The sequence below is a fragment of the Grammomys surdaster genome, unplaced genomic scaffold (assembly GCF_004785775.1).
Source record: "Grammomys surdaster isolate TR1022 unplaced genomic scaffold, NIH_TR_1.0 269, whole genome shotgun sequence".
NCBI classification, from domain to species: domain Eukaryota; kingdom Metazoa; phylum Chordata; class Mammalia; order Rodentia; family Muridae; genus Grammomys; species Grammomys surdaster.
The window spans coordinates 1661337-1673971 of NW_021604710.1; the positions used below are offsets into that span (position 1 = coordinate 1661337).

The 12635-nt window shown below is 37.5% G+C and overlaps 1 protein-coding gene across 1 annotated transcript; it reads left to right on the forward strand.

Moving 5' to 3' along the window:
• Positions 1 to 3070: 3070 nt before the first annotated feature.
• On the forward strand, positions 3071 to 4003 carry LOC114628533 (olfactory receptor 2A5). Its single transcript, XM_028776420.1, has one exon. The coding sequence runs from the start codon at positions 3071 to 3073 to the stop codon at positions 4001 to 4003; it is 933 nt and encodes a 310-aa protein (XP_028632253.1).
• The last annotated feature ends 8632 nt before the right edge of the window (positions 4004 to 12635 follow it).

Consider the following 12635-nt stretch of genomic DNA (forward strand, 5'->3'; position numbering starts at 1 on the left):
TGAGTCTAGGTGCTTCCTCCCTCACTAAAGGCAGACAAGATAGCAAAGCTAGAAGAACATATCCCACACACAGACAACAGTTTTTGGGATAGCCATCACTCCCGTTGTTTGGGACTCATATGAAGACCAAACTGCTCAGTGCAGTTTTGTCTAGATGTGATCAACTTTCTGAAGCAAGGACAGCTCTCAAGTACCACAGTGAGTTGCCAGGAGCCAGCCTCGGCTTGGTGGGGAATCTTTTTTCTTCTTCTTGTTGGTTCTTCTTGAGGCAGCAGAACAGGAAGAGCATCAGTGGGGGTAAGACTTGTCTTACGAGATTCAGGGTAAGACTTTGGTCTTACAATATATTTAGGACTGCTATATAATAAAAGCTTACTTATCTGCGCTAGAAAAGTTTACTTACTATGCTACTATAGCTGACCTGCCTTCTGTGATCCTCTAAGGCCAGAAACTTCAGTTTCTGGAACTTACCACTTCATCCTAAAAACAGCAAAGCATTAAGAAAATAGCCATTGTTCTATCTCAGCAGAAACTGCTGGGCTCTAACTTTCACCCTGCTAGTTGGAAGCCGCAGGAAGAAAAGACACTTAGAGATGTGGTTATAGTATTTATTATTAAGTGGTTAAAAGTTTCTTATGAAAGCTATGTAAGGGAAAATCGGAAAGGTCCTAAGTGGGGAAAAGGAAAACTTCTATTTTATCTGGGAAAAGGAAAAAATTCTATTCTATATACTACTCTAAATGGGGAAAGATAAAAAAAATTCTATTCTATCTCTCCATTGTATCTCTCTATTCTATCTGCCCCTCATCTCTTTGTCCTAAGTACTTATACATCTTTCAGAATACATGATCACATGTTACAAAGCTCATCACAAGTTCACACCAAAAATCAAATCATAAATTCAAATAGAAGTTTACAACAGAGAATGTTTACATGCATATCCATTTGGAGTAACTATGTGGCTAAACATCCATCACCTGTCTAGCTCCACAGGTTCACTAAAGGTTTAAATCTATAAGAAATTAGTCAAGTTTTGTATAGATAAACCCAGGCAATATTTTATCTTCTGTCCCAGCACCTATAATCAGTCATTAGTTCCCTATTTGTGACCTTTGGTTAATTGTTTTACAACCTCTTGGAATGTTCTCCGAGTAGGAGAAAGTCTGGTTACTATCTAAGAGCAATTAACTAATGACACTTGGAAGACTGGCAGAGTTCTCATTGCAGTTTTGAAAGGGACTTAATAGCAGTCTCACTATAAAAGAACTTAATAGCAATCATCAATATAATTTTAGGAATTCTTACAGGACCATCATTAAGACTTAAGAAGTCATCTATTTGTCTATATAGCATCACTACAAGACAGTACATCTTCATGGATCTGCAAAGATCTACTCCAAAAGGCTGTGCCATTGCTTAGTGATTGTTACATATGTTTAATAATAATAGGAGAAGTATATTAATAGCAGGAATCTTTCCTAAAATAAGTTCCTTACGGCCTTGCTGAATAAGGACTCCCTTGTCACAGATTATATAATAATCCAGGGCAAGCCATTTCAGGATGATAACCTGCTAATTATTAGCTTGTCCCATTATGGCTCCTGACAGTGAGTAAAGGATCTTTTGCTAAGTGTAGCCATTTAGGGAAACTGGGTCTGAAGGGAAGAATGGCTGGAGAAATCATGACACTGAGTGGGAAACACAGGGTCAACCTCTGAGCAATGACTGTTCTGTGCTTGAGACTGAGTTGGCATTTTCAGACATTGAGTCATAAGCTTCACATTAGGAGTGACCCCTTGATCATTCGATATTTCTATATTTGTATAGAACTTTTGATCTTTCCATTCCTGTAGCTCCTATAACCATATTTGTGGTAGGATGGAAACCAGAGAGAAAAAAGGATTGAAAACCCTGATTAATATGCAGTATATCCTTTTCATTTTATCCTTTTTATTTTTTGAATTATTCCTGAAAATAGCTTCTCCTCACATATAATGAATCCAGGCCACAGTTTTTCCTCCCTCAACTTCTTCCAGGTTTCCCTCCATCTCCCTCTCCTCTTGGTCTACTCCTCCATTTCCTCTTCAGAAAGGAGCAGGCCTTAAAGAGACAACAGCCAAACAGGACAAAACGAGCACAAAAAGACAAGTCAAAGTCTTTATATTGAGGCTGTACAATTTTATTCTCAATGCAGTATAAATTACATTCATGTTATCTGTCCACACATCCATGCTCTATACACTGAGTTGTGTGGGCAACTGTTCTGGGACCAGCATCCAGAAAAAGCAAACTTGTAAAGGTATCATATAGTAGTAAGAAGATTATGGTGTTTAATTTTTGCTTAAACAACTTTTTACCTTGTCAGTGTCTCAAGAACTGCTTCTATTACCTCTGGCCATGTTAACGATGTCTTTTTTTCCTTATGCCTTCAAAGTGAGGAGCTAGAGCTGTGTGGATAACATCAATAAGCAAAAACATTAGTATAAGTTTTATTTGCTGAAACATTAAGACTAGTAAACACAGATAAAAACAGACTGCCTTGAAGTTGCATTTGTAATCACTTCTTACACAATTCACTAGCATACTAACTGTTTAATTATTTAATTATTGGTTGAGTTCCTGCCATGTGCAATGTACTCTGTATAACTCATAAAACGGGAAAGACTTGGTTCAAAAATGAAGAAACAAAACTTGAAAACTGAATAGAAAGCAAAGCAGGTGACATATGGCTGCAATCTCTTCCCAAAATTGAAATAGCTTGATATTCCAAAAAATGAAATCTCTGGCTGTCACCATGATCTTGTGTTTGAAAATAAATGTTGAAATGGGAATATCATATAACAGCTTGTGATTATATCTATGTTACCTGTAATGGATTTTCATGGTTTGTTACAATGTATTCAATGATTTGACATAAGGATTCTGAAAGTGATTGCTAACTGAAAGGCACACAGTGTGCATAAGGAACCAACCCTCTATTTCTGAAACAACTAATCCATATTTGTCTTTGCTCCTTAGCACACATTTCATTGTCCACAGCAGTGACCTTCACAGGCCCCGTCACGAGGGCATGACAGGGAACCAGACATGGGTCCCAGAGTTCATCCTGCAGGGATTCCTACTCAGCCCGCGGATGCAGATGCTCCTCTGTGCCCTCTTCTCCCTGCTCTATACTTTCACTCTGCTGGGAAACGGAGTCATTCTGGGGCTCATCTGGCTTGACTGTAGACTCCACACTCCCATGTACTTCTTTCTCTCCCACCTGGCCATCGTCGATATTTCATACGCTACCAACAACGTCCCCAAGATGTTGGCTAACCTTCTCGCCAAGAGAAAATCTATTTCTTTTGCCCCATGTATAATGCAGACATTTTTATACATGGCTTTTGCTCACACTGAGTGTCTCATTCTGGTGATGATGTCCTATGATCGGTATGTGGCCATCTGCCAACCCTTACAATACTCTGTCATCATGGGCTGGAAAGTGTGCACAGCTATGGCTGTTTCTTCTTGGGCATGTGGCTCCCTCCTAGCGCTGATCCACATTGTTCTTATCTTGAGGCTGCCGTTTTGTGGGCGCCATGAAATCAACCACTTCTTCTGTGAAATACTGTCTGTCCTCAAGTTGGTCTGTGCTGACACAACACTCAACCAAATTGTCATCTTTGCAGCTTCTGTGTTCATATTAGTGGGACCGCTGTGCTTTGTGCTGGTCTCCTATACGCGCATCCTGATATCTATCCTGAAGATCCAGTCGGGGGAAGGCCGAAGAAAGACCTTCTCCACCTGTTCCTCCCACCTCTGTGTGGTCGGACTCTTCTTTGGCAGCGCCATCGTCATGTACATGGCCCCCAAGTCCCAGCACCCTGAAACGCAGCAGAAGATCCTTTCCCTGTTTTACAGCCTTTTCAACCCTATGTTGAATCCCTTGATCTACAGCCTGAGGAACGCTGAGGTCAAGGGTGCTGTGAAGAGAGTGTTGTGGAAACAGAGATCAAGATGAATGCCCAAGAGAGACTGTGGAGATATATAGTATATTTTCCATGAGATTGTGGGAATAGAAATAAAAATGCTTTACAGTCACATAGGTTTCCGAGGTCATGAATATATATTGATTAGAGATTTTCCCTTAAGTACCAACTAACCAAATTCCAAAGCACAGCCAGAAAGGCACAGAACTACAGGTCACAAAGAGTCAGGAGGCAGGAAAGCACAGGAGCCAGGATCTGTCTCTTCCAGAACCATGTAAGATTTGATTCCTCATTATTTAAGATATAGTTCTCTGTGGCTTCCTTTTAAAGTCATTTCCATCTTCCTTATTGACATAAATGTATGCTAAGGAGCCTATACATATTCTACTGCAGTATATACTTCTAACAATGCAGCATAAATACTCGTCTTGATTAAATAATCCCTACTGAGAATGTAGCCAGGGCTAGAAATGGGGGGAGTGCCTGGTACATGACTTTACTATGAAAATCGCCCAAATGAGCAGATAAATTTAATCCCACGGAAAACAAAGTTTAATTGCATGGGCTTTGTTTTTCCTTTAAATGAAAGACAAAGAACAGTCAAGGTGTTTGTTTAATTTCCTCTTATCCTATACCATTAACCAAAACAGGTTTACAGAGAGGTCATACTTAAAATAAATATGAAAGGCTTATTCCATTACAAAGTGATAAGGGTGGCAGTTCACCACTATTTTAACTGCATAAAAGCTGTATAAGGGTGAAAAAGCATCAAGGTAAATAGATAGTTGTTTGAACACTGTAGATCACTAGGTCAAAGACACAGTAAGTGTGACAACAGGACTTTTAGGAATCTCACTGAAGTTCCACATACATGTACCCCAGGTGATAGAAGTATGCTTTTCTGGGCCTATGTAGTCAGAATATGAAAGAGCCTTTGGGTTTATTTTAAGAGAATATCAGGAACTAAGCAGCCAGCACAGTGTGATAAAGGGATTTCTTTAACACAGTCAGTTTCTATGAGTATTCGCTCCTTCTCTATCCTTCTAGCATTGGTGACAATCAAGTGTAACATCTTTGATTCTACATTATATCTGTCATCCACAGGTCATTCTATTCACCATATCCTAATTCTTTATATTGTGCTTGACCCCTTATTATTGTTTTCTGATGAAATAAAGAAGCAGAGGGCAACTTTTTCCTTCCACTTTCTCTTCTACAGATATATACTTTCTACATTTGTCACAGCTTTCAAAAGACTGAGAGAAAGTCAAGGAATGATGCTTAAAATTCTCCCCAGTGCTTCCCAAATACTACCCTGTTTACTGCAATGGCATATGAAAAAAAAAGGCGTTTTCCTCAGCTTAACAGATAAGACATCACTTAAAAGTGATTTAGTAACCTGTTCTGTGTTGCACAGCCAGTAACTGCACAGAATTGAGAGTTATGCCTGGACTGTGTTTTTTGCTAACTGAACTGTTTTCTATTACTCTCTTCACCAAACACCACAGAATACCTTTCCACATGTGTTAGGCTCAACAGTCTGGGATAGAGCAGAGTATTTAAAATTCACATTATTGTGGACAAAGCATTAATACTGGAAACAATGCATCCTTTAGCCAGCCTAAGTTCAGTAGATTAGGAGTTACCCAGTAACTGTCAAAACCTATTAAAGTAACCATAGTCTGTGTCTCATTCACTAGTAAGCTACACAGGGTAAGATTAAATTAGTTCAAGTACAACAGAGCAAGCATCTAAGCCTACCCTGTATCAGATTCTTACCCTTTCTTAGTGCACTGAACCCAGAGCACTGGCCAGAGAGCTCTGCCCAAGATAGATACACACCAAAAGGAGGAAAGCTTCTGGGAAAGCAGTCCTTCTTTGTAATGGAAAGGAAAACAAAGAAGAAGACCAGTATCACGGGCCTGGCATGACTCTGAGATAGCTTGCTCTCTACTTTGCTAACTGCTGGCCTGGCTACTTCTCCAGTGGTATTGAAAGGTCAACATAAAACCAATTTGTCTCCATTTAAAGACCAGTCCTGATTTTGAAAAAAAAAAAAAAAGGCCATGGGCACCAGCTTCAGGAAAAAACCGTAAGTCCAGAAACTAGGCCAAAAAATAGCAGCTCCAGGAACAGACCGCAAAATCAAGAAGCAAGATCATAAAACTCCCTCCCAAAGAACAGCCTGGGGATAACCAGAAAAATGGGAAAATATCTTATCCCAGGATGGCCTAGATGTACTGGGTAGTCCTATCTTATCCTGTAGCTAATGGCTCATCACATAGGAAAGCAAACCATTTACCAACTATGACCTCCCAAGCACCCACCAATGAAATTTAGATTACCTAATCCTTCTAGAGAGTTTTCCCAGTTCCCTATAAGAAGGCCTGCATGCCTTTGTCTGGGGTCACCATTTAGAAGAATGGTTGACACCCCTCCCCCATGTGAGATGTTTCTGGAGAATAAACAATCTTTGTCTTTGCATACTATCTGAGTCTGCTGTCTTCATTCAATGATTTTCAGACTCTTGCAGCATACCCCAAATACTTACTGTTTCTCCTGGCCATGTGCTCATGGTCCATCTCCTCATGGTGGCTTCCTCTTCTTTCAGTCTCCTTTTTCCTCTCTTCCCTTACTGCAACGCCCAACAGGTAACTCAAAATACACTTATCTCTAATCTTTCCATTAATGACTTCCATTTTTATTTAATTCATAATTTTAAATTAAGGAACAAGTTTTGTTCAATAAAAGCTGTTAAAAGTGAGAATTCATCGCTTCTCTACCTTTTGGCTAGGATCAACTATAGTAAAAGTGAGAATTCACTCATAGGCAATTAGAATTTCTGGAAACAGAATTTAGCATTACAATACATAACAACAGACCAAACATCAACACTCTATTATGCTTCAGCTGTGTCAGGACTTTCTGAATTCATCAGCTTTTAACAATGGCTTAGTTTCTACAAGTTTGACTGTATCACAGGTCAGTTATAGATGATAATGTTTTCATAGTTATTTCATATGATTTTTTGTGAGCTTACTTTTTTTAAAGATTTATTTATTTTTATGTATATGAGTACACAGTAGCTGTCTTCAGACACACCAGAAAAGGGCATCGGATGCCATTACAGATGGTTGTGAGCCACCCTGTGGTTGCCGGGAATTGAACTCAGGACCTCTGGGAGAGCAGTCAGTGCTGTTAACCATTGAGCCATCTCTCCAGCCCTCATATGACTTTTATGCATGCTAAATGATATTATACATGTCAATCTGGTTTGAAAATTTGGTTTTGATAAGTAATGTATCAAATATAAGAATAATCACATAGTAAGAACTGAGTGATGATAAATTTCATAACTAAATATCTATGGAACTATATAATCTAAAGTTATTTTAATGACTCATGAATTAATACAGTGTTTATTAAGTAATGATTGTATCTCAAAATCTTCAGCTATTTCAGCTATTTTAGCTTGTGTGATATTGTGGTTTTGTTTTTCTTTGATTTAAGGAAAGATCTTTACCAAAAAAGATAGCACCACAGGTTTGGTGTAAAATAATTTTCATTGTTCCTGTTCAGAAATAAAATTATAAGAATAATCCTACTATAAATTCTATAGTATATTACTTCATATCACTTTAATTCTGAGATTATTTTTATTAATATTTTAAAATTAATGGCTTAGAAATGATACCATTGTGATATTTAAAATCATTAGTATTTCAGGCATGTAGTCCATAAATATTCTTGAACTAGCATTTAGAATAAAAAAGAGACATTAAAATGACTAGTGTGTAGTTTTTTTATTGTCATCTTTCTGCCTGCACACTAAAAATTCTCAGATGGTGCCTGTGAAAAACACCTGTGGAGACATGAGCTCACCTTTCTACTTGGCTCTTCCCATGTGTCCCGTGACTGGTATTGGAAATCTAGCCTTCCTATCTCCTCTGCCTAGTCACTGGATGTTCAGCTTTTTATTAACCATTCAAAGATAATTGGGGGTTATTCTTTATACCACATTGATACAGGAGATTCTTCAATATGGACAGCGCCCATGTTCTGGTTGTAATTAGATTTGGGGACACAGAAATCAGAATCTAAATACACAGTGCACAAGACCAACCACCAAATTTGATACAAACTTAAGAAGATGGGGAAGAAAAAGGTCAATCTGGGAGAAGCTGGGAGTCTGGTTAAATATGACTAAAATACATGGCATGAACTTCTCAAGGATCTGATAAAAACAAAAAGAAATAGAAAAAAAACTTCCTTCATTCCAAATGACATTGGATAAAAGGTAAAAGTAGCCGTTTATTGACTTTCCCAAAGGGAAAAATGAATCAGTAGGTAGGTTTATTAGAGATGCAGAATTAAAATCAATATGAATAAGTATTCTCTGACATTATGATTTATCTATCAAGAGCTCTTGTGAATAGTTGTGCAAATAGTTGTGAATTCATTTTGGGGAACCATTTCAAAATTCTCTTTAAGCTCTCTCCAATCTTAAGCATTTTATGATTTCACAACTTCGCACTTATTTTTTAATGTGGAAGAATTTAAATTGATTTGAAACAAATTTGTAATGATCCCAAAATACTTAAATGGTAACTCTGAGAAAACATTTAAACGCCTGCCTTGTTCTTCCGAGGATTGATCAGAGTCATCAAAAGAAAAACTTAAGCATGAAAACATGTCTGTATATGCTCGATATTTGTAATTTTTTCTCTTTAATTCCCATACCATCACAACTATGTTTATGAATGCACGTGCTTTTCCATTGTAAAATATTAGTTCTGTCTCCAGTGATATCAGCTCAATAATTTTTGTTTGCAACACAAAGCAGCAACAGATAATTCAAAAAGGAGAGGAAATTAAAAAACATTCAATCAGTTTCTAGTGTAACATAAACATCTCTGTGGGGGTAAAGCAAAACACACATGAAGCCCTGTGAGAGGTGCAGACACCATGGGGTGACTACAAGCTGGCTTCTGTGGAAACAGTGATGTTCTTGAGAACTAACAAACTTAAATTATTCCATGTGATAATGAAAAACTAAAGCTGGGAATCTCTCTTAAAATGAGAAGATGGAGAAGAGCAGGAGGGATTCCCATTAAATAGTCTCTCATAAACTGTCTTGCTCTACAGCAACCTTATGAGGACCACAAGGTGAGATCATAACAGGCAGGGGCGATGTTCTTAAACACTGAAGGCAGATACCTGCTCCTGCCGCAGAGCCTGAGCACTCAATATCACTCAAGGGATATAATATAATTCAAAATTATCTCCATGAGAAAAGGCAGGGAGAGTACTGGCTCTGCACAATAACCTTTTAATCCAGTTTCTGAATCTACCAAGAAATACAATACTGATGTAAACTAGATACAGAGTCCTATCTCACGTCAATTACGCTGTGCCATCAGGAATGAGTTACCTCATATACGCTTCATATGTACTTGTTTTGAACATGGAAACAGATTTTTTTTTAATGTAGAGCTGTTACTTTAAATGGGTAAGAAATTACCAAGAAGGATCACCAAAGGATATATTACAATTTGTAGAGATAAAATAAATGCTTATTGAAATAAAACTAAATTTGTTCAGCTGGGAACAGGTTTCCAAATATATATATATATATATATATATATATATATATATATATATATATATATATATATATAGGCTAGTAAGATGTCATAGCTGGTAAGATGTCTTAGCACTACAAGTATGATAACTGGAGGTCTCATCCCTAGAACCCATGTGAATGCTGGATAGGTACAGTGGTTGTAATTACAGTGCTTACAAGGCAGAAACAGGACCCTGAAACAAGATACCTAATTAGACCAATTGAACTGAAAAGCCCTAGCTCCAAGATACCTTGCTGTAACTTATAATATGGAGAGTAATCCAGGAAGACAAGCAACGTTTACCTATTACCTCCCCCCACATACATACACATATATGTATCCATACACATTCAAAGATGCTTAACACATTCACATAGTGGTTAATCTTTTTAATGCACTTTTGAATTTGGATCTCAATTGCAGACATTCTATTGAGAATTTTTATTATATATGTTCATCAGAGAGATTGGCTTCTAATTTTCTGTTTTTGTTGAATTTTTTGTTTGTTTGTTAGTTTGTTTCAGTGCCAGGTAACACTTGGCTTCTAAATGAATTTGGAAGTTCTTTCTTTCTCTATTTTATGGAATAATTTTAAGAGTACTGGCATTTGTTATCCTTAAAAGTATTATAGAATTCTGAATTGTATCCATCTTGCCCTGGGCTCTTATTAGCTGAGAGATATATTAATCACTGCTTCTGTCTCTTGGGTTCTTCTGAGTCTACTTAAACTAGTTATTTCATTGTGATTAAATTTTTGTAAGTTGTGTATATGTAAAAATCCAAGTTTAATGAAATGTAGATGTTTAAAGTAGGTGTTTTTTGTCCAGGCATAGGCATTAATGTTTTCACCAAAAACATAAGGTAAACAAATTTTACTACATTTTGTACCTAAATATCTTCATTTTTCAATCTTGAGTGATAATTAAGCAGAGTATAAAATTATAGAGTAGCCCTTTCCTCATGATTTTGAATATTTTTTCCTGACATCTGTTTGACAAAGGGAGTGCCTTATAGTAAAACACTTACTATTATTTAGGCATGATGGCATGAGTCTACAGCAACCCTCATAATGAGAAGATGGGGATAGGTGGATCTCAGTGGGTTTGAAAACAGTGAAGATCCAGGTCCATTAAAGTCTCAAAAAAAAAGGTAAAGTAATTAATAAAGACATTCAAAGACAATCTCTGGCTTCCACATGCCTACCTATGAGCAAATTCATTGGCACACTCACACTCCACATACATAACCATACACACATGAGCGACTGGGTCTATTTAGTGTTCCGTGTGTGTGTGTGTGTGTGTGTGTGTGTGTGCGTGTGTGTATGTTTAGAGTTGACTGTAGAGAAATTTCAATTCAGCAACATGGATATTTTGGCAAAGGATCACATCCAAAGACCTTCTAGATCTGTGTGACCGGAATAACACACCTTTAATCCCTCTGGCTGGAATACAGACACATCTTACTTAGTACATATCTTTATCCTAGACAATGACGTCTAATTGAGGGGCAGTCAAAGTGACGAACAAGAGAAAGATTTGACAAAATGAGTCAGAGATAGTATATGCTCAACTCTCAAGAGAATACACAGGAAAGGGAGACTACTTAGAAGCAGTACTGGGAGAGAGGTAGGTGGAGTTTGGTTGAGTTGAATGCAGTTGAGTTCACTTGAACAGTTCTATTCAGTTCTGTTTTGTTTCTGCAGTCAGTGTAGCAATTCAGTTCATGGAATTAAGAGGCAGTTTTTCCAAGCACAGAAATTCAGCCAAAAGCCAAGAGAAGCCATCAGTCAGATTTGATATAGTTTAAACCAGAACATCTGATTTGAACTAGTCAGAGTTCAGAAAGAGCTAGAAAGGGTGAGCTTATTCAGTAGTAAGTCTTGGAACAAAAACATTCTAGGCCTAGGTTAGTAGACAGAGACTGGAAGCTGAAGCCTGCAAAGTCTAGGCTTGCAGATTAGATTGTATGAAGGCTAAGAAGCCTAGGGATAGTCAGCTAGAAATGCTCTGGGCTCCGACCAAGCAACGTATTCATATAGCTTGGGTTCAGCTCTCTTCTTATCCCTTCCTCTGAGGAAATCAACATTACAGCTGACCTCTAGGGATTCAAACTCTTTAGAGTGATCATCTCTGAAAAAGATTAATTCTCCTTCTTTTAATAGTAAGTGACTGTAGCTATTTATCTAGTGTGAGTTCTTGTGAGATTTTTTTTCCCAACCATATCATAATGTCAATTGGTGTTGCTATTATCCAGGTTCTGTTTGGGCAACATACTGATGATATAACATGGATACAGCTTTCTTGTCATGTCGCAAAGATACAATCTCACAATGTGCACCCTGGTCCTCTGGCTCTTACAGTCTTTCTGTACCCTTTTTTTGTGGTTTTCTCTGAACCTTAAGTTTAGGGCTTACATTACAGATGTATTGATTGGGACTGGTTACTACATTATCTGCATTTTGATCTCTTATGGATTTCTATAATGATGCCTGCTACAAAAAGAAGTTTCTATGATGCATGATTAGAACTATACTTATCTGTGGGTGTAAGAATAAGTATTTTGAATGCAATCAGAAATTATATTGATTTAGGAAACTAGCAGTAGTATGATTTCCTTTAGGGCTTATAACCTCTATACTAGTATTCAGTATCAGACATGAATTTCTTCCTACTGAGTTGCCATAATACTTCTAGAAACGTGTCAGACTACGTCCAGGACAGGCATATCTCTTACCCTCTATTTAATTCTAAGCTTCATACAAGTACCTCAAAGATAGACTTGGGGAGTGAAGGGACTTCTCTATTTTTTTCTCTTCTCATTGTAGCTACAGTGAATGAATCTCCTTTAAAATAGTCAACTCAGAGTCTACAATGACCATGGAACATTATTTATATAAGAGCAAATTTATTTTAAAAGTTTAAAATTATTAAAATAGAAAAGTACTAAAGCCCAGAGGCCCAGCAGAAAGAATGGAAACAGGCAACCTAGGAAGAAGGAGGTAGGGGGAACCCCCCAGAATGCAACAGAGACCCAAGAC